Below are 22,118 nucleotides of genomic sequence, written 5' to 3' on the forward strand. Positions count from 1 at the left end.
CATAGTGCAAGTGGTTCAAATGCCACTTCGATGCCGCAATCATGGAGACAGTTTGTATTTGTCTCCGTGCTACCAAAAAGCGCATGACGACCAAGCAAAATATGGAATTTCTTTTCAAAAGTGAAAAATATTTAATGTGTCCATTTGCTTGCTTCTTACAACAGATGGAGTCATCTTAAATAAAATACATATATTTACACATGATCACATACACACATTCACAGGTAAGTAAGATAAATACAGGTTTCTAAAGGGAGGCTTGTAGGGCACGAGGGGAAGGATGTTGCAGGCAGTGACAGCCCTCGCTGGGGGCGGGGTCTCCGGGCCACCAGGAGCAGCACTAGGAGAGGGGGGCCCTGGTTGAGGGTTCATTTTCACAGTGCAGGCGGTGCAGGCGCACTTGCCGCGCTGCCTGCCTCAATTCCCAGTTCGGGTTCCTTCCTTCCGACTCTCGTCGGGCCAGCGTTCAGTGTTCACTTAGCCGTTCCAGTACTTGTCCGGAGGGCACTGTTGTTGGCCCTCTGCCCGTTCAAGATCCTCTCAGTGTCTGTCTGGGCTGCAGGCCGGGGGCAGCAGCACACTAATTCCGAGATTCGTTTTCATCGCTCTGTCTCTCTAGCACTCATGGTGCGAGAGAGGCAGAGCGACGAAAAAAACCCTGGGAACCAGTCTGGAGCGGCAGCCACAGGCCGAGCTGTGCGAATCGAAACCGACGCGGCCACCGCGCTCCTTTTTCCTCTTTGCCGTTTCTAGCCCCAAGTTTGAGGCAAGCACGCCAGAGAGGAGCGACGGCTGTTCTTCGCGCGTTGCGCGTTCAAGTCTAGCGGCAGGGGACGGGATGCACTCCCAGCCTCGTGCACCGCTCGCCGGCAGTGTAGCGCCTGCCAGGTAGGCAAACAACCAGCCTGCAAGGCTGCAACACACCGGCGTGGAGGCGGTGGCCTACCTTGCCGGGCTGTAGGCGGCTCTAGTCCTGGCTGTCAATCTGACGATCGGCTCTCCCACCGCCGAGTGCACTCGGCCAGACCGCTCCAGTCTCCAGCTCGCTCCAGCTCCACGAGGCCCTTGTCGTTGTCACGCGTCGCTGGACACCGTGGTGTCGCTGGACGCGCTGGACGTCGTGTCGCAGCAGACTAATTCCGAGTGAGAACTCTCTCTCTCTCGCACTCATGGGGCACTCCGTCAGGATGCTAGAGAGAGATCACTCTGCTGGGCGCGCTAGACGTTGTTGCGCGCGCTGCCGGGCCGCGCCCCGCTCAGCGCCTCCTGGATCTCCTGCTCCGACTTGCCCTTGGTCTCCACCAGGAACAGCGCCACCACCACGGAGCCGGCCAGCACGATGACGGCGAAGATCCAGAACGTGGTGTAGTCGTGCACCGCGTTGGACAGCGGCTCGTACGCCACCGTCACCAGGAACGCCAAGCTCCAGTTGGTGACCGTGGCGATGGACATGGCGGGGCTGCGGATGTCCACGGGGAACACCTCGGCCATGTAGGACCACGGGATGGGGCCGTAGCCCAGCGAGAAGGTCACCATGAAGACGCTCATGGTGAGCACGGGGATGATGCCGTAGGGCGTCATGGACTCGGGGTGGCCGTCATCCTTCGCCTGGGCCTGCACGCAGCGGCACGCAGAGAGCAAGACCGAAACTTAGACTGGTGGTACAGGATTCTTCCTTGAGTGAATGTACTCGCACGTTGCCCCTGTTAGAGGGCAAATCCCGCTGTGTGCCAGAAGACCGACGGAGGCAGCCAAAATTCTATACGCGTTTTGAGCTCCAGAGTCGCTAAACGGGACTCGAACCGATCGTGTGACCCCACCAATGGATTGCTCTCCAAACGAGGAATCCATTAGTGGGGTCACACGCTCCGCTCGAGTCCTGTTTAGCGACTCTGGAGCTCAAAGCGCGTCTAAAATTTTGGCCGCCTTCGCCGGTCTTCTGGCCCACTGTGCGCCTCCCGTCCCCTCTGATCCCTGGATCCGCCCCTGCGACTCGTACGACTCACCAGCAGCAGCAGGTAGATGCCCAGCACGACGTTGCAGACGAAGCAGGCGGCCCCGGAGCCCAGCAGCAGCACGCGCCTGCCCAGCCTGTCGACGAGGAAGAGCGAGCACAGCGTGGCGCCCGCCAGGCACACGCCCACCACGATGCTGGACTGGTCCTTGCTGAGCGACGAGCCGGCCGCCTCGAAGATGGAGCTGGCGTAGAACACCACGGCGCTCACACCGCTCATCTGCTGGATCAGCATCAGCACCATGGACAGCATCAGGCCGCGCTTGGCCGCCTTGGTCGAGAACGCCTCCCTCAGGGTCTTCTGGTTCTCGCGGGACTGCAAAACGAACGGTGGGTGTTTTTTAGGAAACAGGTGTGGAACCAGTGCGGGGGCAGGGGGACTATTCAATGAACCGACCCCGGACCCTAGATAGCCACCTGAAAAGTAGGCAAATAGCCACACTGTGCCCGCCCCTGTCAGTACACTGCAAACCTAGCTGTCTACTTAGTACACACTTACAAATGCGTGCTTGCAAGTACACACTTACAAACGCATGCTTGGCCAAGTACACACTTACAAATGCATGCTTGCAAGTACACACTTACAAACGCATGCTTGACGCATGGAGTTATACGGCGTCAAGCAGGGTTTGTAAGTGTGTACTTGCAAGCATGCATTGTAAGTGTGTACTTGGCCAAGCATGCGTTTGTAAGTGTGTACTTGCAAGCACGCATTTGTAAGTGTGTACTAAGTAGACAGTTAGGTTTGCAGTGTAGGCAGAAAGTGCCGGAGCTTGCAGTCTCCACACTTCGGGTAGCAGCTCATAGAGCCTCTATCTCTTGGCATGGTGCAAACGTGGAGAACGACACACCTGAAGTGTGGAGACCGCACTTCCAAGTGCGGAGACTTCAGCACAGTGGGCCAGAAGACCGGTGGAGGCGGCAAAAATTCTAGATGCGTTTTGAGCTCCAGAGTCGCTTAACCGAGCTTGTGACCCCACCAATGGATTCCTCGTACGGAGAGCAACACTGTAAAAAATACCATTAAATTTATGTAGCCAATGGCTTCTTGAATTTTCTTAGCCAGACACGAAAGTGTGTTTAAAGCGCCACTGGCTATGGAAAGGTCACTTTCCAAACCGCGACAGTGAATTTATAGTGCCAGTGGCTTATGAAATTCCAAGTTCGAAACGTGAAATTTACCGCTTGGCTAACAAAACGATGCTTCCCTCAGCCACGACTTTAAATTTAACAGCCCCTTGGCGAAGAAAAATCATAGGTGTGGCACTGAAAAGGCATCCTACCCTGACGACAGTTATGAAATTTCAAGTCGTGGCTAAGGGAAGGATGCTTTGCTTCGCCGCACCTGGTGGTGGCCAGACTAGTCCTCGCGAGTCCATGATGAAGCTCCGTCGAGCGCTCTGCCAAGCAGCGGTGCGGTGGCCGAGGGGTCAGGGCACAAGACATCCAAGTTGAAGTTTCGGGTTCTATGCCGACCGCTCGTGCCGCTTTTTTCATCGGCCCCAGACGAATTCTCCTCGCCACAACTAGAAAGTTCACAATATTTGGGTTTCCGAGTATCCTTGCCAGCGCCACGACTCAAAAATTGCCATTTGGCGTAGGAAGAAGCCTTCTGATCGCCAGTGGCCAACAAAATTTCGTGTGCCATGGCGAACGAGATTTCATTGCCACTGGCACACGAAATTCATTAGAAGTATAACTAAGAAGGGGCGTTTCACTAGCCACAACACGAAATTTCGTGTCAAAATTTTTTACAGTGAAGCCATTGATGGGGTCACACGCTCGGTTCGAGTCCTATTTAGCGACTCTGGAGCTCGAAACGCGTCTAGAATTTTTTCCGCCTCCACCGATCTTTTGGCCCAATGTGTGCAGATTCCACACTCGAGTGCGGCGTTCTCCTCCACGCACAGTGGGCCAGAAACCGGCGGAGGCGGCCAAAATTCGAGATGCGTTTTGAGCTTCAGAGTCGATAAATGGGACTCGAACCGACCGTGTGACCCCACCAATGGATTGCTCTCAGGACGAGGAATCCATTGGTGGGGTCACACGTTCGGTTCGAGTCCTGCTTAGTGACTCAACTAGGAGCTCAAAACGCGTCTCGAATTTCGGCCGCCTCCGCCGGTTTCTGGCCCACTGTGCCACGCTTGGCTTCACAGTGCACCCACCTCCTTGATGGACCTCTTGATGCTGTCCAGCTCCTCCTGCAGCAGGGCCTCCGGGTAGTCGTCGCCGCGGAAGCGGATGAGCGAGCGGCGCGCGTCGTCCTCGCGGTTCTGCTGCAGCAGCCAGGACGGCGTCTCGGGGAAGAAGAAGAAGCAGACGCCGGCCAGCAGCGGCACGCACGCGCAGATGGTGCTGATCCACACCAGGTCCGCGATCTGCACCCGCAGCGCAGCGCGCAGCAAGAGAGAGAGAGAGAGAGACAATGAGAGGGACGCTTCCAAACGCAAGGCAGAGAGAGAAAGAGAGTGGCAGCGGGAGCGGGGTGGATGGGGTGGTTGGTGGACTCGACGCCGTCGTGAGGCTTCCGGCGGCCAGCCGCCCGATTCCGCATGATCGTTTTGTCGATTCCGAGAGTCGTTTTCGTCGCCCTGTCTCCCTCGCACATATACGGGACGCAGAGCGGCGATATACCAGTTTGCTTTCTCTCTTGCTGCAGCCCCCAGGGGCCAGCTTCCTTAGTCAAAGCCTCGGCATGAGGTAAAGCCTTCGAGGCACAGTGGGCCAGAAGACCGGTGGGGTGGATGCGGCCAAAACTCTGGACGCGTTTTGAGCTCCAGAGTCACCAAATGGAACTCGGACCTAACGTGTGACCCCACTTATGGATTGCTCTCCGAACGAGGAATCCATTGGTAGGGTCACACGTTCGGTTCGAGGCCTGTCCAGCGACTCTGGAGCTCAAAACGCGTCTAGAGTTTTGCGCGCTTCCACCGGTCTTCTGGCCTGTACGTGGCCAACCTACCCGAACCTACCCAAACACAGGACGGATGAACCGACCTTGCACATATGCAAGAGAGACAGAGCGACGAAACGATCCTTTTGAGTGAGGTGGCTCGGTGCTGGAGGAAGAGAGAGAGACTCACCACCGCGCCGAGGCAGTAGGCCCCCAGCACGCCGCACGTGTGCAGGAACTGGAAGAAGCCGCCCAGGGTGCCGCGCACGGACGGGTGGGCGATCTCGCTGGTGTACAGTGGCGCGATCATGGAGATGGTGCCGATGGAGGCGCCGATCACGAAGCGCGCCAGAATCATCATCCAGGACTGCAACGGCAAGCAGGGTACGTGGGTGAGTACAAGTGCTAAGGGTTCAGCGCGCCGCGGCCGGGGCCCTGGGGCACATCGCACAGTGGGCCAGAAGACTGATGGAGGCGGCCAAAATCCCGGACGCGTGCAGAGCTCCAGAGTCGCTAAATGGGCCTCGCACCAAACGTGTGACCCCACCAATGGATTGCTCTCCGAGCAAGGAATCCATTGGTGGGGTCACACGTTCGGTTCGGGTCCCATTTAGCGGACTCTAGAGCTCAAAACGCGTCCACGATTTTGGCCGCCTCCACCGGTCTTCTGGCCCACTGTGCATCGCACAGCTGTGACGCTGCGCTGTCTCTCACTCACCGCCCGGGCGAAGATGATGAGCAGCCAGAAGAGGAAGGTGACGGGGCTGAGGAACAGCAGCATGTTCTTGCGGCCCCAGCGCGTGATGGCGGGGCCGGCGGGCAGGGCGGCGATGGTGGCGCCCAGCGGCATGGCGGCGCCCACCCACGAGTAGTCGCCCTTGCTGATGTACAGGGCCTGGTCGCCCTCCGTGCAGTTGATGGCCGCGCACACGATGCGCTCCGCCGCAGAGGTCCAGCCCATGGTGGTGCCCATGCACACCGCGAACAGGCACGCTGCAACACCCAGGCCGTCAACGAGGCCGTCACCGAGGCCGTCACCGAGGCCGTCACCGAGGCCGTCACCGAGGCCGTCACCGAGGCCGTCACCGAGGCCGTCACCGAGGCCGTCACCGAGGCCGTCACCGAGGCCGTCACCGAGGCCGTCACCGAGGCCGTCACCGAGGCCGTCACCGAGGCCGTCACCGAGGCCGTCACCGAGGCCGTCACCGAGGCCGTCACCGAGGCCGTCACCGAGTCCGTCACCGAGGCCGTCACGGTGGTGTGGCGCCCACAATGCACACGCCGCGCTCAAGGGCGCACTTTGCTAAGCATGCACTTGTGTGGTATGAACTTGCAAGTATGTATTTGTAAAGGTTGGTGTGTACCAAGTACTTGAGAGTTAGTGTGAGCTCTCGGTCAAACCAAGTGAGGAGAACTCCACAATTCCTGTTGCGGAGTGATTCTGCACACTTTGAAGTGTGGAGTTTACTGTCTCCACACTTGAAGTGTGGGGTAGCTCACAGAGCCTCTCGGCGTGGCACAAACGTGGAGACTTGCAAACTTTGCACCTCCAAGAAGGAGACTCTGAGACTGCAAATTCCACTCCTCCACTGTGGCGCGGCTCTGCACGCTTGGTTTCACAGTGTGCTTGCAAGTATGCCTTTGTAGGCTATATAAGTGTGCAAAATGAACATTTACAGTGAGCTGGCTGTCTGGCGGCGATAATGCACAGTGGATTTGCTAGAAGACCGGTGCAGGCGGGCAAAATTCTACACGCGTTTTGAGGTGCAGAGTCGTTGAACAGGACTCGAACCGAACGTATGACCCCACCAATGGATTCCTCGTTCGGAGAGCAATCCATTGGTGGGGTCACGCGTTCGGTTCGAGTCCCATTTCGAGGGATCCTATTCAAAAGATCTTATCTGGACGCTCCTATTCAAAGAATCTTATCTGCAAAGCAAGCGAATTTCACCAAGTTTGATCATTTGAGGCAGCTACAAATCAAAATAATTTGGGATTGTAGTTACACAAACTTGAAGATCGAAGAAATTGATAGTGCGTGTAGAAATATGTTCCGCTTACCCTCTTCTCCGTACCAAAAGGTCAAACTTAGTGAAATTCGCGTGCGTTACAGATAAGATTTTTGGCCCGTCCCGTTTATTTTTTGTAAAAAAATGACGGAGGGACGGGCATATAGTATGATCCCTGCTGTGCGTCCGTTCGTTCGTCCGTTCGTCCGTCCGAGGACTTCCCGTGGTCCGATCTTGACCAAATTTGGTATGCAGCCTCCTTGGGTGACCCTAAGAACCGCCCGGTGGCAGCAAATCCGATCCGAGCCCCGGGGGCGCTGCTGCAGGTGCATCATGGTCTTCATGGGGTCGAGGAGGATCCCGGCAACGGATGCAGCTAGGAGGGCATGTAGGGGTATTTTTGGAATCGGGGCGACGGGAAAAAAACAATGGTGCCAGTTTCGAGTGAATCGGAGAAGTTCGGACCCGGGTTCAAATCCCAGCGGGGTATTTTTTGAACATTCTTTTTTTCGAGTTTTTGCATTGTTTCTGATGTTTTTGAGGGTGCTGATGACGAAAACGACATTTATTTTAACCCCAGACTCAGGTTTAATTCCCGTCAGGGTCAAGCATAGGCGAAATTCGTACGTTTCTCAATGTACGGGACGGGCCAAAGTTGCCGATGTATATCGCTACTTTTCCTGTTATTTTTTGAATAGGAGCGCCCAGATAAGATCTTTTGAATAGGGGCCGTCGATTTAGCGACTCTGGCGCTCAAAACGCGTTTAGAATTTGGGCCGCCTGCAACGGTCTTCTGGCTGGTCCACTGTGTGATGGAGTGCCCGGAGGACTCACCCGCCATGGCGCCGAGGTACTGGAACAGCTTCCTACCGCCCTCCACGCCCCCCGAGGCGTTGGCGCCCAGGGCGGCCGCGGCGGTCTTGTTGTTCACGTCCTCCATGGCTGTGGTCAGGGGACTGAAACACACAAGGGCACTCCTTTATTGAAAACTTCGACTCTTGTCGTTGATGCTGTCGTTGCTGCCGGTTGATAACGCCGGGTAGGGTGTTGCTATCTCCTCATACTTCTTTCGCCTTTCCCCTGCTCGCGGAGTTATCATCGTACACTAGTTTTTAATATTTTTTTAGCCATGGAAGGTCGCGTTGATCTTTGTTGTTTGCTCGTCGGCGCGATTGGCTTATCGCCGGATTATCCTCTCGGGAGTCGGATTCGCAGTGGAGTCGATCACCTGAGCATCCGGCTGGGGGGGGGGGCGTTAACAGCGTCTCTGGATCTGAACGCCACCGACGCCGCTGGTCGTCGCTGCGGACTGATTCCTTCCGAGAGTCGTTTTCGTCGCTCTGTCGCTCTGTCGCTCTGTCTCTCTCGCACCTATACGGGACGCCCCAAGAGTGCGAGAGAGACAGAGCGACGAAAACGACTCTCGGAATCAGTCCGCCGTTCCACAAACTAAATGAACAGGGAGTGCCCGCTTGGCTTCGCTGCTTCGCCCGCGTCCCGTCAATAAATAAAGCCATCGCGTCGCCTCGCCCGGCGTCGCGCGGCGTGGCTCGGCCTTGGGTTTGGGTGGCTGCTCCTTAAAGCTGTCTAGAGCCCGCGACTAGAATCTATTCCGACCGACCGATGGACGCGGAAAGAAAAACTGGACGAGTGTCTCTGGCAGCCGGCGACATTCCTCCGCCCTCTGCCCATCCTGCCCACTCTGCAGACGGACTCCGAGTCGTTTTCGTCGCTCTGTCTCTCTCGCACTCATGGGGCGTCGCGTGAAGGTGCGAGAGAGACAGAGCGACGAAGACGGCTCTCGGAATGAGTCTACTGCCTCCGCCCGGTATGCCAAGACGATGCCACCGTACGGCACACTGCCATGGCCGGCCATGGCCATCGACAGGCGACGCGACATCCGCCTCGCTCGTTACTTGATAGGGAGTCGCCACCGCGCCGCACCGCGCACCGCGCACTCCCCCTCTCCTCTCCTCCTCTTTTCCTTCCAGAATCCGCCGATCCAATTTGTGGTCTGGCCTCTCAAGTTCAAGGCGGTGGGAAAGCCTAGCAGGTAGGCGGGCAAAAATGAGTAAAACGTGTTCTACTCGATTGTTTCTAATTCCCCCCCCCCCCTTTCCCCCAGGTCCGAATGGCCCCGCATTGTGCAGCGCCGCTTTATCTGCAGACTGATTCCGAGAGTCGATTTTGTGGCTCTGTCTCCCTCGCACTCCTGGGGCGTTCGGCAAAGGTGTGAGAGAGACAGAGCGACGAAAACGGCTCTCGGAATCAGTCTGCATCAGGCGGTGCACAGTGGGCCAGAAGACCGATAGAGACGGCCAAAACTCTGAACGCGTTTTGAGCCCCAGAGTCGCTAAACGGGACTCGAACCGATCGTGTGACCCCACCAATGGATTCCTCGTTCGGAGAGCAATCCATTGGTGGGGTCACACGTTCGGCTCGAATCCCTCCTAGCGACTCTGGAGCTCAAAACGCGTCTAGAGTTTTGGCCGCCTCCACCTGTCTTCTGGCCCACTGTGCGGTGCAGCCGGTGCAAGGCGCTGTTGTCGAGGTGTCGAGGATCGAGGGTTGTGAACCGCGGAGACGGGGACCGTTCGATTGCTTTCCATTCCGCAAACTCTCAAGTGGAGGAAAGCTTCCAGTACAGTGGACGGCAAGGAGCAGGTATACTGAGAAAGCAAGTGTGGAGGACTTCACACTTGCCAAACTTTGCACTTTGCAACCCTTCAAGGGCGGAGCAGCTCACAGAGCCCCTATCTCTAGGCAAGGCGCAAACGTGGAAACTGAAAATTCCACTCCTTTGCATTTTAAGTGAGCAGTTCCCCACACTTGGTTTCACAGTGGGGTGGTCAGGGTGCCCTCGGCGCAGCCACAGCCGTGCCTGCCGTGCCGGTCCAGGGTAGCAAAGCAAGAGTCCGAGCAAAGCAGGGGGGCGGGGTTCGGATCTCGTCAATGACAGCATAAATGGCACGTTAATCAGCGTTACGAGGTACTACAGCCTTATCTCGATGGCGTTTTCCGTCGCGCGAACCATGAATCAACAAAAATCAACTGCGATTCCGAGTGAAAGATTAATCGTTGGAATGGCTGCCACTTTTTATTTAAATTGGATCACCGAAGAGACGATTAAGATCCAAGTGAGAGGGCCAAAAACGGTCCGACAGGGGTGCAGAGTGCCCGCTTCGCGTCGGAGCGTGCGAGGCGGTGCGAGTGCAACAGAGACTTTGCGGACTGCCACTCTCACACAGCTCTCCTTGTGCCGGCTGCAGACTGATTCCGAGAGTCCGTGTTGGTCGCTCTGTCTCTCCCCCACCTATACGGGACGCCCCATGAGTGCGAGAGAGACAGAGCGACGAGAACGACTCTCGGAATCAGTCTGCTGCCAGTAGCGAGACGATTCTGCACGATCGCCCCGTCGCTCTGTCTCTGTCGCACTCCCAGGGCGTGGCGGAGGGGTGCGAGAGAGACAGACGCGGCGACGAAACGGTCCTTCTGAATCCGCCTCACTGCCCTACGCGGTACTTACGAGGCTCGGCCGGACTGCACTGCACAGTGTGCACACGCGGCGAAAGCGAAATGGAAAAGCAGCAAAAGCAGTGTGCCGTGGGGACGGACCGGGACGGACGCACAGTGGCGGGGACTCATTGCTCACGCCGCCGTCGTCGCTCTGTCTCTCTCGCACTCATGCGGCTTCCCGTGCCGTGCGAGAGAGACAGAGCGCGGCGCGGCCGAGGCGGCACGTGACACGTAGCGCCGGGCGGCGTGCCGGCCGCGGTGCTGGCAGGGCCACGGCCATGTTCACGCAATTGGTGCTGGTGGGCATTGGCTGCCCGCGCGGCCCAGGCAGGGCCAGGGCTAGACACGGCTAGGTTGGCGCCAGAGCCTCACGCCGTGCGCCGCCAGAGTTTACCAGACACAGTGGGCCAGAAGCAGGCCAGAAGACCAGTGGCGGCGGCAACTCTAGACGCGTTTTGAGCTCCAGAGTCGCTAAACAGCACTCGAACCAAACGTGTGACCCCACCAATGGATTGCTCTTCGAACGAGGAATCCATTGGTGGGGTCACACGTTCGGTTCGAGTTCTGTTTTGCGTCTCTGGAGCTCAAAACGCGTCTTCAGTTTTGACCGCCTCCGCACCGGTCGTCTGGCCCACTGTGCGAGGGGCGCTCTCAATCCGCTAGGCTGCCGCCAGGTGCGGACCGAAATGAAAGGACAAGGAGGGGGGGGGGGCTGCAAAACGATTCACTTGGAACAGAGTGGCTCCCGAAGGTAGGCGGAAGGTGGGGAGGAAAGTACAGGGTAAGAAAATAACACCCCCTGCACTGGTAAAACAAAGGCATAAAAATTATGCCCCTAAAGGGCATAAATCGTTAATGCCTTTGGGAAGGGCATTAAAATTTTGCTTGAAATTCCTATTCCATTTACGCCCTTCCTAAGGGCATAAAACGATTATGCCCTTGCAAAGGCGTAAAAGAGTATTTATGCCCTTAAGGGCGTAATTTTTATGCCTTTGTTTTACCAGTGTGTGGCCTACAGTAGAGATCTCAACATTCGAATCAAAGGATCCTTTGACCGGGATTTCACATTCAGGATTCTAATGTTCAGTTCAAGTGGTTGGTTCAAGGGTGGAGCAAAGTTCAGAAGTTCACCGGGGGAGTTCAGCTCCACTTTTCTGACACTGTACTTTTCTTCCCCAACCTACCCCTAAGAAATCTGAGGGGCTGAGAGTCGCATGCGACTCTGCCAATTCGCTACTTGCCCTCCGCTGCCCATAGCAGACTGATTCCGAGAGTCGTTTTCGCCCCTCTGTCTCTCTCGCATCTATCAGGGACGCCCAATGAGTACGAGGGAGACAGAGCGACAGAAACTAACGACTCTCGGAATCAGTCTGCTGAGGCCGAGCCAGAGGCCCTCTGCACACTTTGCATCCGCACCTAGGCTGGCCTGGGCTGGCCTGGGCTGGCCTAGGCTGGTCGCACCTCGGCGCGTGGCCTCAACATTCAGCGGTTCGCACGCAGCCCACCTGGCTGGCCGGCCGCACGGAAGTGCTAAGCGATGGCGATGCTCCTCTAGTAAACAGAAAGGATCCCCCGCCCCTCACATCCTATTTATATTGTTCCTCCTGCATCCGTGCAGTAAACCTAAGCCGTGAGAAAAGTGCACTGTAAAAATTCGTTGCCACCTTATGAAAAAAATGTGAGTGACAGTTTCATCTCTTGAAAACTATCACAATTTCATAAGAACTCTGCAAACTCAACAGTGTACTCAGTACACTCACTGCCAATCCAAGTGTGAGACAGTCTCACACTTGTAGGTGTGGGACATTTTGTCTCACGCTTACAAGTGTGAGCCTCGTTTGTCTCACGCTTGCAAGTGTGGGACAACGAAGTCTCGCACTTGCAAGTGTGAGACACAACTTGTCCAACACTTGCTGCCTATGCTAGCTCTGTGGTTCAATGCCACGGGTCCCACGCCTGCAAGTGTAGGACAAACCATGTCCTCGTCAGCGTGTACTCACGAGTACACTCCCACGAACGGGTACTCAGCTGCATATATTGTACTGACCTAAGCACACTCTGGCTGCAGTGTACTCAGCTAAGCACACTCTCGCAGCAGTGTGCTTATGCGTACACGCCGAATAGAGTGTACTGAGCACACTGTAGAGTTTGCAGAGAAACTGCCGGAAAAGCTCTTTTTTTTGTTGCATGGGCGCGGCAACCATGTCTTCGACAGGTTTGTTGTATGGCATATTAGCCTTGACATTGTCATCAAGAGACGGGCAAAATGTTGAGATTCGCAGTCCTTATCGCAGCATACTATTTATAGTTTGTACTTTTTTTTAAATGAAATAAAAGAATGAACGTTGCTATGGTCGATTTGACCTGAAGAGAGCGCTCCAAATAATTACGCAACGGGACTTTGAGCCTGGCAATGGGGCTGCCGAGAATGACGTCATCATGACTTCGTCAGGGCCCTGCAGGGTCCGACGGTAGTACGTGCGCCAAGCAGCGCGGCGATACGCGATCACAACACACTCAGTCCAAAGCCGCGGTGGATTACTCCACCAAACATCTTCAAGTGCGTTATCCGTTATCGAACACAGGCATGCACTCTCAGGAATGGAATCCGCCTTAATCGAGTTCGGTTGATGTTCTCGTAAATGGGACGGACTGTCACGGTTGCCCGCACTGAAACTGCCAATTGACTCTAGGTTCCAATCATTTCCTAGCGACTCCAATAAGTAGATCGAGTGACAATGCGAAGGGGCTCATAAGAAAACAGTTAATTGGTTAGAAGCAAGTTCGTTGGAAAAAGTAAGACGTTTGCTGATAGCACCAGTGGTTCCCAAAATACAAAATTGAGTTGCTTGTATCACCACCACAACAGACACAATTTCATTTGTTCATTCGTGAATTCCCGCATTCATTCATTCATTCATTCATTCATTCATTCATTCATTCATTCATTCATTCATTCATTCATTCATTCATTCATTCATTCATTCATTCATTCATTCATTTCTGCTTTGAAGCTGCTCCTCGCCATGAGGCGGGGAATTCGAAAGGACCGACTGGGCTCACGCCGCTCACGGACGCACCGACCAAAGACTACTAGACTGATGTCCAAAGGGCGACAATGGCTTGTTAGTCGGTGCCAAGGCCGTCTCGGCCAAGGCTAGCCAAGGCCAGCCTATAGGGGCCTCGAGTGCCTGCGTCCTGCGCGAGGCCACGGTCCCAGGGCGGCCCGCGGTGGTCCTAGGGGACACTGCAGCAGCGATGCCGAGGGGTGCGTCACTTCGTCCAGTCAGTGTACACCCCTGACTGCAGTCAAAAAGTGAGACTGTCACTTGTGTCACTTAAAAAGCCGGCACAAACGCGTAAATTTGCCCCATTTGCGGCATTTTTGTAACGCATTTCGTAAGATTTACAAAGTGTAAATTCAGTCCAGTCAGTGTACACGTATTTTCCAAGTGAGGTATCCCTCGAGCGAGGCCGTCAGGCGCTGACTCCCTCGCTGATTCCGAGGAGGGATCATTCTCTCTCACACTGTGAAACCCTTGTGGAGAACTCCTCACTTGAAATGCCGAGGTGTGTAATCTCCAGCCTCCGCACTCCGCACTTGGAATTGGCAAGTTTGCAGTCTCCGAACTTCAAATGTGGAGTTCTCTACGTCTACCTACACGATACTCCACACTTCAAGTGTGGGGACTGCAAACTCTACACTTCCAATGGAGAATTACTCCGCACCAGGAAGTTTGGAGTTCTCCACGGTTGGTTTGACGGTGGAGTCACTCCCACTCTTGGAATCAGTGTACCGCACGGTGGGCCAGAAGACCGGTGGAGGCGGCCAGAACTCGAGAAGCGTTTTGAGCTCCAGAGTAGCTAAACAGGACTCGAACCGAACGTGTGACCCCACCAATGGCTTCCTCGTTCGGAGAGCAATCCATTGGTGGGGTCACACGTTCGGTTCGAGTCCCATTTAGCGACTCTGGAGCTCAAAACGCGTCTAGAGTTTTTGCCGCCTCCACCGGTCTTCTGGCCCACTGTGTGCCGTCTCTCTCGCACCATACAGCGACTGGAGCGCGCGCGACTCACCGTCGTTGCCGTCAGGGTTCGCGGGGTCGGTCTGCCGGTAGCGGCGTGCGGGAAGGACGAGATGCGAGTCGATCGAAGGGCTGCCGGCTGCTGCGGCTGCTGCGGCTGCTGCGGGCCGGGACTGGGCTCCGAGCTCAAGCTTCGGGACGGGTCGACGAGGGTCAGGCCACGCCACGCCACGCCACGCGTGCGCAGATTGGGCGATCGATGTCGGGTTCAACACGCGCGGGACTCGGGGTGCATCACTCCAGGTATTGATCCGGGAGTCGCTCCTGGGAAGGCTCAAGGGACGGTTCCAGGGATCGCTCCAGGGATGGCTCCAGGGACGATTCCAGCGGCGGTTCCAGGGACTGCTCCAGGGACTGCTCCAGGGATGGCTCCAGGGATGGCTCCAGGGATGGCTCCAGGGATGGCTCCAGGGGTGGCTCCAGTGGTACCCGAAGTCGGCGCCAGTCTGCCTGGGGGTCGGTACTCTTGACGCGAGCTACGCAGGGGGCAGAGCCGGGCAGTGCTGGGAGTACACTGGACGAAGTGCTGGGGCTGACACACTGTACACACGGCCGGCCACCGCGACGACCACTGGCTAATAAGTCCGCGCGGCACCGAGCGAGGCTAGCGGGGCAGTGCGGGGCAGTGCGGGCCACCGTGGTGGGGAGCACCGCGGCCGAGCTTGGGATTACGCTTATCGAGGCGCACAAGTGCCCGATCATGTTCCATGCACCTGCGGACAGAGAGCCGTCTCTCTCGCACTCATGGAGCGCTGGCACCTGCAGGCTGGTTCCGAGCACTGCTTTCGACGCGGTCTCTCTCGCACCTGTGCGGGACGTCCCGTGAGTGCGAGAGAGACAGAGCGACGAAGGCAGTGCTCAGCCTGCTGCGGACAGAGAGCCGTCTCTCTCGCACCCGCTGATCGCGCACCCTCAGTGCTGGACACACGAAAAAAAAGGATTAGTTGTGACAACTAACATGTTAGTTGAAAAGCGTCCAAAGAAGATTTTAGTTTTCACGACTAAAAGTTTGCTGCTCGAACGAATTTATAAGTTGAAACGACTAAAAAACTACAGTTGGCTCAAGGATAAAGTTGATTATTCCTACACTATGTTAGTTGTGAGGATTAACACGAGCGTCACGGAAGAAAATAAACCACGCACAGAAAAAAGTCTGCGGCGGGAATCGAACTCAGGACCTGTCGTTTGTCAATCAGAGACGCTGCCCACTGCGCTGCGGACATTCTTAGGAGACCCGACTTTCGGGCGATGATTTAATCGTCGCTTGTCCTAGCATCGGTCAGTTTGCTGTATCAGCGTCATTGGGCATTCTCCCGCTATCAGCTCACCACAGCGGAGTGGATAGCCTCAGCAGCTCTCAGATCACAGATTCCGCGATCGATACCCGCTGAAGGTTTTTCTTATACGAAGCTTATTTTCTCTCGTGACGCTCATGTTAGTCATCACAACTAACATATCGTAGGCACAATCAACTTTATCCTTGTACCAACTTTAATTTGTTAGTTGCTCAAACTAATATTATTGCTCCTGCAGCAAACTTTTAGCCGCAGCAACTAAAATCTTCCTTGGACGCATTCCAACCAACATGTTAGTTGTTACAACTAATCCTTTTTTTCCGTGCACCGCCCCCCCCTCTCTCTCTCTCGCACCCGTCCCTGTCGTGTACATGGGTGCGAGAGAGACAGAGCGATGGAGCATTGTTCGGGATCAGCTGCTTGCAGAGCGATTCCGCTGTCTCTCTCGCACTCATGGGGCGTCCCGTGCAGGTGCGAGAGAGACGGAGCGACGAAAACGACTGCATGCACTTGGCGAGGGCTGCCCACCAGACGCCGTTACCCGTGTGGCCACAAGTGGCGGATCCAGAGTCGGCGTGCGGAAGAAGCGATGGACCTAAACAGAATATTTCTTCACAGGAAGTACACTGGTAGAACTCAAGCGTAGTTTTACGCCTTTCTTCAAGCGTAGTAGAACTACGCTCACGCTCGGCTTCAAGCATAGCTCTCCATTTTGCCCCTCTCCCGCCTATCGAAATGCATGGGAGAATTTCTTCTCTACGCTTGACGTCAAGCGTAAAGTCTTCAAGCGTAGTTGTATGCTTGAATCAAGCATACAACTACGCTTCAGTTTTACCGGTGTAGTGCCTCAGGACAAAACGGGACAAACAGTTTGACCCCGGACCACCCATCTCTAGGTCATCAAAGGTCCCAGAGTTGGGACTGAAAGTGAAAAATGTCATTCATGCAGGCTGAGGCAGCCACCGCCCAGCAGCGAGACGTAGTCCATCTTAATCAGCATCATCATCGCTGCTCCGCGATGATAGTCGTAATTAATTTGATAGATTGCCCCCTCCCTCCTCACGCCTGCTTGACGCACGGCGCGCACGGCAGTGGAAGGTGTTCGAAGGTGTTGCGATACCATTGATAAAAGATCGTCGGCGGGTGCTTGTCAACAAACCGGGCCCATGACCATCTCAGGGGGCACGGCGTGCCGCACCCCTGCCACACACAGGACCGCGCAGAGATTACTAGATCTGAGGAAAACAGCAAAGCACTGTGGCAAAAAGGTACGGAAAATTCTGTTAATTTTTTTGCCAGGATTCTCCGTAGCCCTCTTATCAATATTCTCCGTAGGCTCTTACAGTATTCTCCGTAGGGCCGTACAGTATTCTCTGTAAGTCCGCACAGTCTTCTCCGTAGGACCTGAAGACTGTATAGTCCTACGGAGATCACTGTAAGGTCGTACGGAGAATACTGTAAGAGCCTACGGAGAATATTGATAAGGGGGCTACGGAGAATTAACACAAGCTGTGTACATAATTTTCCGTAGCTTTTTGCCACAGTGAGCCATATCGCTTTTGCGCAATACGCTGTAAGAAATTGGGAATCGATAAGGCTGCTCACTACAAATCCAGAGGTCAGACTTCTCGCCACTCCAGAGGCGAGACATGAAAGTCTCGCCAAGTTTTGGTCAAATCTAAAAGTCTCGCCAAAATTTGGTCGGACGAAAAAGTCTCGCCACATAACGGTCAGACACAAAAGTCTCACCACAAAATGGCGAGACTCTTGTGTCTGACCGCGGCCTTAAGGCCGTAACCGTCCGGCGCATTACGGCGGTCAGACACAAAAGTCTCGCCATTTTTGAGGTGAGACTTTTGTGTCTGACCGTTTTGTGGCGAGACTTTTTTGTCTGACCAAATTTTGCCGAGACTTTCAGGTCTGACCAAAACTTGGCGAGACTTTTATGTCTCGCCATATTTTGGCGCGAAGTCCTTCCATCCAATTTGCAGTGCTAGTTGGAACCCCTAAGAAACTTGAAGGTACACTGTGAACCAAGTCCTGGTGCGGGGTAGCGCTCCACACTTGGACGTAGTGGAGTTTGCGGCCTCGACAGTTCAAGTTAGCTCACAGAGCCCCTATCAATGGGCATGGTGAAAACGTGGAGAACTCCACACTTGAAGTGTGGAAACTACGAACTCTGCACATCCAAGTGCGGAGACCGAAAATTCCACATCACCGCATTTCGAGTGTGGACTTGGCTTAGTGAGGGAGCGACGCAAAGCAGAGTGCAACACGCGCGAAACCGCCGTGCAGTGCAGCGCCGATAACGAGAACGAGGCATTGCATCACGGCGGCCGTGCCCCGCCCCTGCCGAGGCCCTCCACCGCCCTCCACTTCCCGACGTAAACAAGGGGGCGGTGGACGGGCGCGGATTCGCGGCACCTCAAGAATGGACCAATTTAGCACGGCGGCCTACAGACTGATTCCGAGAGTCGCTTTCGTCGCCCTTTCTCTCTCGCACTTCTGCGGCGTGCCGTCTAGGTGCGAGAGAGACAGAGCGACGAAAGCGACTCTCGGAATCGGTCTGCAGACGAGGAGGCGAAGAAAGCGAGGGGCGGGGAAGACGGAGGCAGACAACGCGGGCCTTGGCCTTGGCTAGCCTTGGCGCGTCGCGAAAGCAAATCGGGTACCTCCCCCCCCTCCCCGCGAGCCGTGGCGAGCCGCCCGAGACATGGTCCCAGCCGCGCCAAGGGAGTATCCACCCGCTGGAAAAGGCGGATCTGTCCGAGCCCCAAGAAGAAGGGCGGATCCTTTTTAGCAATGATACCTGGCGTAAACCTATATGTTACCTTCCACCAGGGTAAGATGACCCTAAATTTTTAAGGTCGAAACATGAATACTTTTTAACTTGTCGCCTCCCAGACCCCCTTTCTTCAAGACAGAAGTGATCAGTGATCTGCCTGCAGCAAACTCGATTTTTCGCCGTTTTTAGGTGTTTTTCGGCTATAAAAACTGAACCAGTTGAGCTAGGATAGTGAAATTTCGCGTGTGCCGAGCCAAGGACATACCCAATGACCGTGCAAAATCTCAGCCGAATCGGCCGAGCCGTTCAGGAGGAGTAGTGTACACAGACACACACGCACACACAGACAGACATGAAAAACTTTTCAACCCCACCCGAGCAACAGGCTTCGCTATCGCTCAGCCAATAAGCACAAAAGGAACGAAATCGGCAATGGTCACCTACGCGACCTGCTAAGTGGGTCTGGAATGCCCCTCTGGCATTCATGGAGCGTCCCGAATGAGTGCGAGCGAAACAGAGCGATGAAAACGTCTCTCGGAATCAGTCTGCAGCACGTGCTGCCGAGCCTCAAGGTGCGAAAGGCCCCGCTTCTAAAAGGTGCCATCACATTAAAAGGGGGTGGCGCTACAGTCAGAATAGTAAGAGTCCAAGCCGCTCGATGCTCTTGACAGCAGAAAGAGACATCGACGGGGACATCGTCGGCAACCCCCGTGTAAAACTCGATAGCGCCAATTCGTCGTATTTTCGTCTCCTGCGGGAGACGAAAGATAGGCGACTTGGAGGCGCAAGGAAGGCGAATTGGAGACGACAAAGAGGCGAAATGGCGACGGGAAGAAGACGAGACGCTCGTCTCCGCCTCGTCGTCGGCACGACGCCGTTCTGTCAGCGATTCGTCGCCGTTTCCTCTCTTAAATACGTCTTTCAGCGACGACATGGAGACGAAAGGGAGACGAAAAAAAATGGATGCTGAGAAATATGAAGCACGGTGTAAGCCGGGGGTGGGCGTCGAACCACGCAACTGTGGGTTGGAGAGCGAGGGCGGAACCGTTCGGCCAGAACTATTCCGCACGTCTCGAAGAGCGGTGCCGGAATGTCATCAATAGGAGACAATTAAACATCAGTGCAGCATGACTTTCCAAGAAGTAAGTCTGGTATCCTTTTAACGACGTACAATCCGTTGCTGACATGTACTCACTAAATACATACATAGAGACAGTCGCATAGTCGCATAGCAAGAGAAGTCAACGTCAAAGTCTACACTGTAATGGACAGCAATGTGCGAACTCCTGAAGTTACGGTGTCACTCTTCAAGACCTGCGGAATCGTTCTGGCCAAGCGGTTCCGCCCTCGCTCTCCAACCCACAGTTGCGTGGTTCGACGCCCACCCCCGGCTTACACCGTGCTTCATTTTTCTCAGCATCCATTTTTTTTCGTCTCCCTTTCGTCTCCATGTCGTCGCTGAAAGACGTATTTAAGAGAGGAAACGGCGACGAATCGCTGACAGAACGGCGTCGTGCCGACGACGAGGCGGAGACGAGCGTCTCGTCTTCTTCCCGTCGCCATTTCGCCTCTTTGTCGTCTCCAATTCGCCTTCCTTGCGCCTCCAAGTCGCCTATCTTTCGTCTCCCGCAGGAGACGAAAATACGACGAATTGGCGCTATCGAGTTTTACACGGGAACGTCCGCAGCGACCGCTAGCTGCCCTTCAGTCGCACCATGACTTTCCGGGGCGCCACGCTGTGCCTCTGGGCCGCGGGCTGCAGGCTGGGGGCCTTGCTGGGGCTCATCCCGGTGTGGTGGCGGCACGGCCGCGTGCGTCCCATGTCACTGCCGGCGTTGGTGGCCGCAGTCGCGTGCTGCCTACTCGCCACCATCCCCAGCATGCTGGTGCTGACCGGCCCAAAGAAGCCCGCGCAAGCTGCGCTTCTGGTGTGCAAGTTGCTCTTGGACGCCTTGGCCTTCGCCGTGCGGCGCCGCGACCTGGCGGTGCTACTCGGCAGCCTCAAAGCGTACCTGGACGCGTACCCGCTGGGCGCCGCGCGCTGGCGCTCCCTGTTCCTGTTCTCCGCCATGATCACGGTGCCATTCCTAGCAATAGGCGCGTACCAGCTGCTGAGCCACCTCGCCGACCGCGGTGTGGTCTGGACCGTCGAGCACGCAGTGCTCTTCTTGATGAGCTTGTTTCTGCCTTCCTGCACGTTAATGCGTGGCTTGTGCCCGCTGGCGGTACTGCGCGCAGCAGCCGCCGAGCTGCGCGACGACTGCGAGCGGACGGTGCTGGTGGCTCTGGGTCAGGGCGCCGCACTTGGCGGCCACGACGCCGTCCTCGGCCGCCACGACGCCGTCCTCGGCCGCCACGACGCCGTCCTCGGCCGCCACGACGCCGTCCTCGGCCGCCACGACGCCGTCCTCGGCGGCCACGACGCCGTCCTCGGCGGCCATGACGGCGTTCTCGGCGACCACGACGCCGTCCTCGGCGGCCACGACGCCGTCCACGGCGGCCACGACGCCGTCCTCGGCGGCCACGACGCAGCCCTTGCTTTGCGAGCGCTGTGCCAGCGGCAGTTCCTCCTCCACGACATGGTGCACAAGTCCAGCGAGGTCAACGGGCCCTGCATTTTGATGCTGCTGCTGACCTTTGCCGGCCTCACCAATTGCGCCACGGAATTGTACGCCGACGCCCAGTCTCTCCCAAAGCTGTTCGAGTACGGGCTTTTCATGACACACATCCTCGCCATCGCCGCGCTCTGCCAGTGGCCGGCGCAGGAGGTGAGCTAGTGCCTGACAGGCCATTCCATAGATTGCTTATTCTCACTGCAATTTCCGTCACTGTTGTTACTCAACGAATTTGACGTCATAATCGTTAAAATGGGGATCTAATCACGTTCGTTAAATTACGATGTCCTATTCGTTTGAACGTTGAAACACCTTAACAATTGTGACATCAGAACGGATATGACGTCAAATTCGTTGAACAGCAGTGTCCCCTTGGCACGTTCGATTACTTTTCTCCCTCTCTGTCGCAGTTCCGAACCCTGGCCAGAGGTCTGGAGGTCAGAGGTCTGGCCACTAAGTACCGGCAGGTCTGCGACCCGAGCGCCGTAAGAGAGGTGACCGCACTGTCTAAAACGCTAAATATGCGCTGTTACACCGAATGTGTCGTTAGAATGTGAATTTTGTCACATTTCCTTGAATGTTTGTCCATATAACAACGAATGCGACACCATAATTGAATGGCTGTGTCGCGTTCAACCGAATGTGACATCCAATTCAAACAACGAGACAAAATTGAAATTCGAACAAATATGACGTTCCATTCTTTGAAAAGCAGCACGTGCAGCCAAGCCTCAAGGTGCCGAAAGCCCCGCTTCTGAAAGGCGGTCTCCAGTTTCAGTCGCTGCTCTCGTGCATCGACAAGCATCAGGACAACCGGTACGACCTCCTAGGGATCTCCTGCTTCGACGAGAGCACCGTCACAACGGTGAGCTTCCGTACACAGTCTTTCCGCTGAAATGTCGTGGC

At 55.7% G+C, this 22,118-nt stretch overlaps 2 protein-coding genes across 3 annotated transcripts in view; one reads left to right on the forward strand and one right to left on the reverse strand.

The window, feature by feature from the left end:
- Window positions 1–107: 107 nt before the first annotated feature.
- The window catches only part of LOC117651083 (facilitated trehalose transporter Tret1-like), a 26,889-nt gene continuing 4,878 nt past the window's right edge, over window positions 108–22,118 (reverse strand). The window contains exons 1-7 of one of the 2 annotated variants that reach the window (XM_034394827.1): window positions 14,510–14,648; window positions 7,751–7,872; window positions 5,626–5,900; window positions 5,098–5,274; window positions 4,180–4,392; window positions 2,007–2,330; window positions 108–1,614 (exon numbers count right to left, since the gene is read on the reverse strand). In XM_034394827.1, coding sequence (XP_034250718.1) covers window positions 1,219–1,614; window positions 2,007–2,330; window positions 4,180–4,392; window positions 5,098–5,274; window positions 5,626–5,900; window positions 7,751–7,856 — 1,491 coding nt within the window. In that variant the 5' untranslated portion in view covers window positions 7,857–7,872; window positions 14,510–14,648 and the 3' untranslated portion in view covers window positions 108–1,218. Of the gene's footprint in view, window positions 1,615–2,006; window positions 2,331–4,179; window positions 4,393–5,097; window positions 5,275–5,625; window positions 5,901–7,750; window positions 7,873–14,509; window positions 14,649–22,118 lie in introns of those variants that run through there. The other variant, XM_034394826.1, reaches the window with a different exon arrangement.
- LOC117651084 (dynein assembly factor 4, axonemal-like) overlaps window positions 21,109–22,118 on the forward strand; it is a 10,442-nt gene continuing 9,432 nt past the window's right edge. The window contains exons 1-3 of the mRNA XM_034394828.1: window positions 21,109–21,365; window positions 21,623–21,706; window positions 21,985–22,077. Of these exons, the coding sequence (XP_034250719.1) occupies window positions 21,177–21,365; window positions 21,623–21,706; window positions 21,985–22,077 (366 nt within the window). The 5' untranslated portion in view covers window positions 21,109–21,176. The remainder of the gene's footprint in view (window positions 21,366–21,622; window positions 21,707–21,984; window positions 22,078–22,118) is intronic.

This window comes from Thrips palmi, unplaced genomic scaffold, assembly GCF_012932325.1.
Source record: "Thrips palmi isolate BJ-2018 unplaced genomic scaffold, TpBJ-2018v1 HiC_scaffold_5, whole genome shotgun sequence".
Classification (NCBI taxonomy): Eukaryota; Metazoa; Arthropoda; class Insecta; order Thysanoptera; family Thripidae; genus Thrips; species Thrips palmi.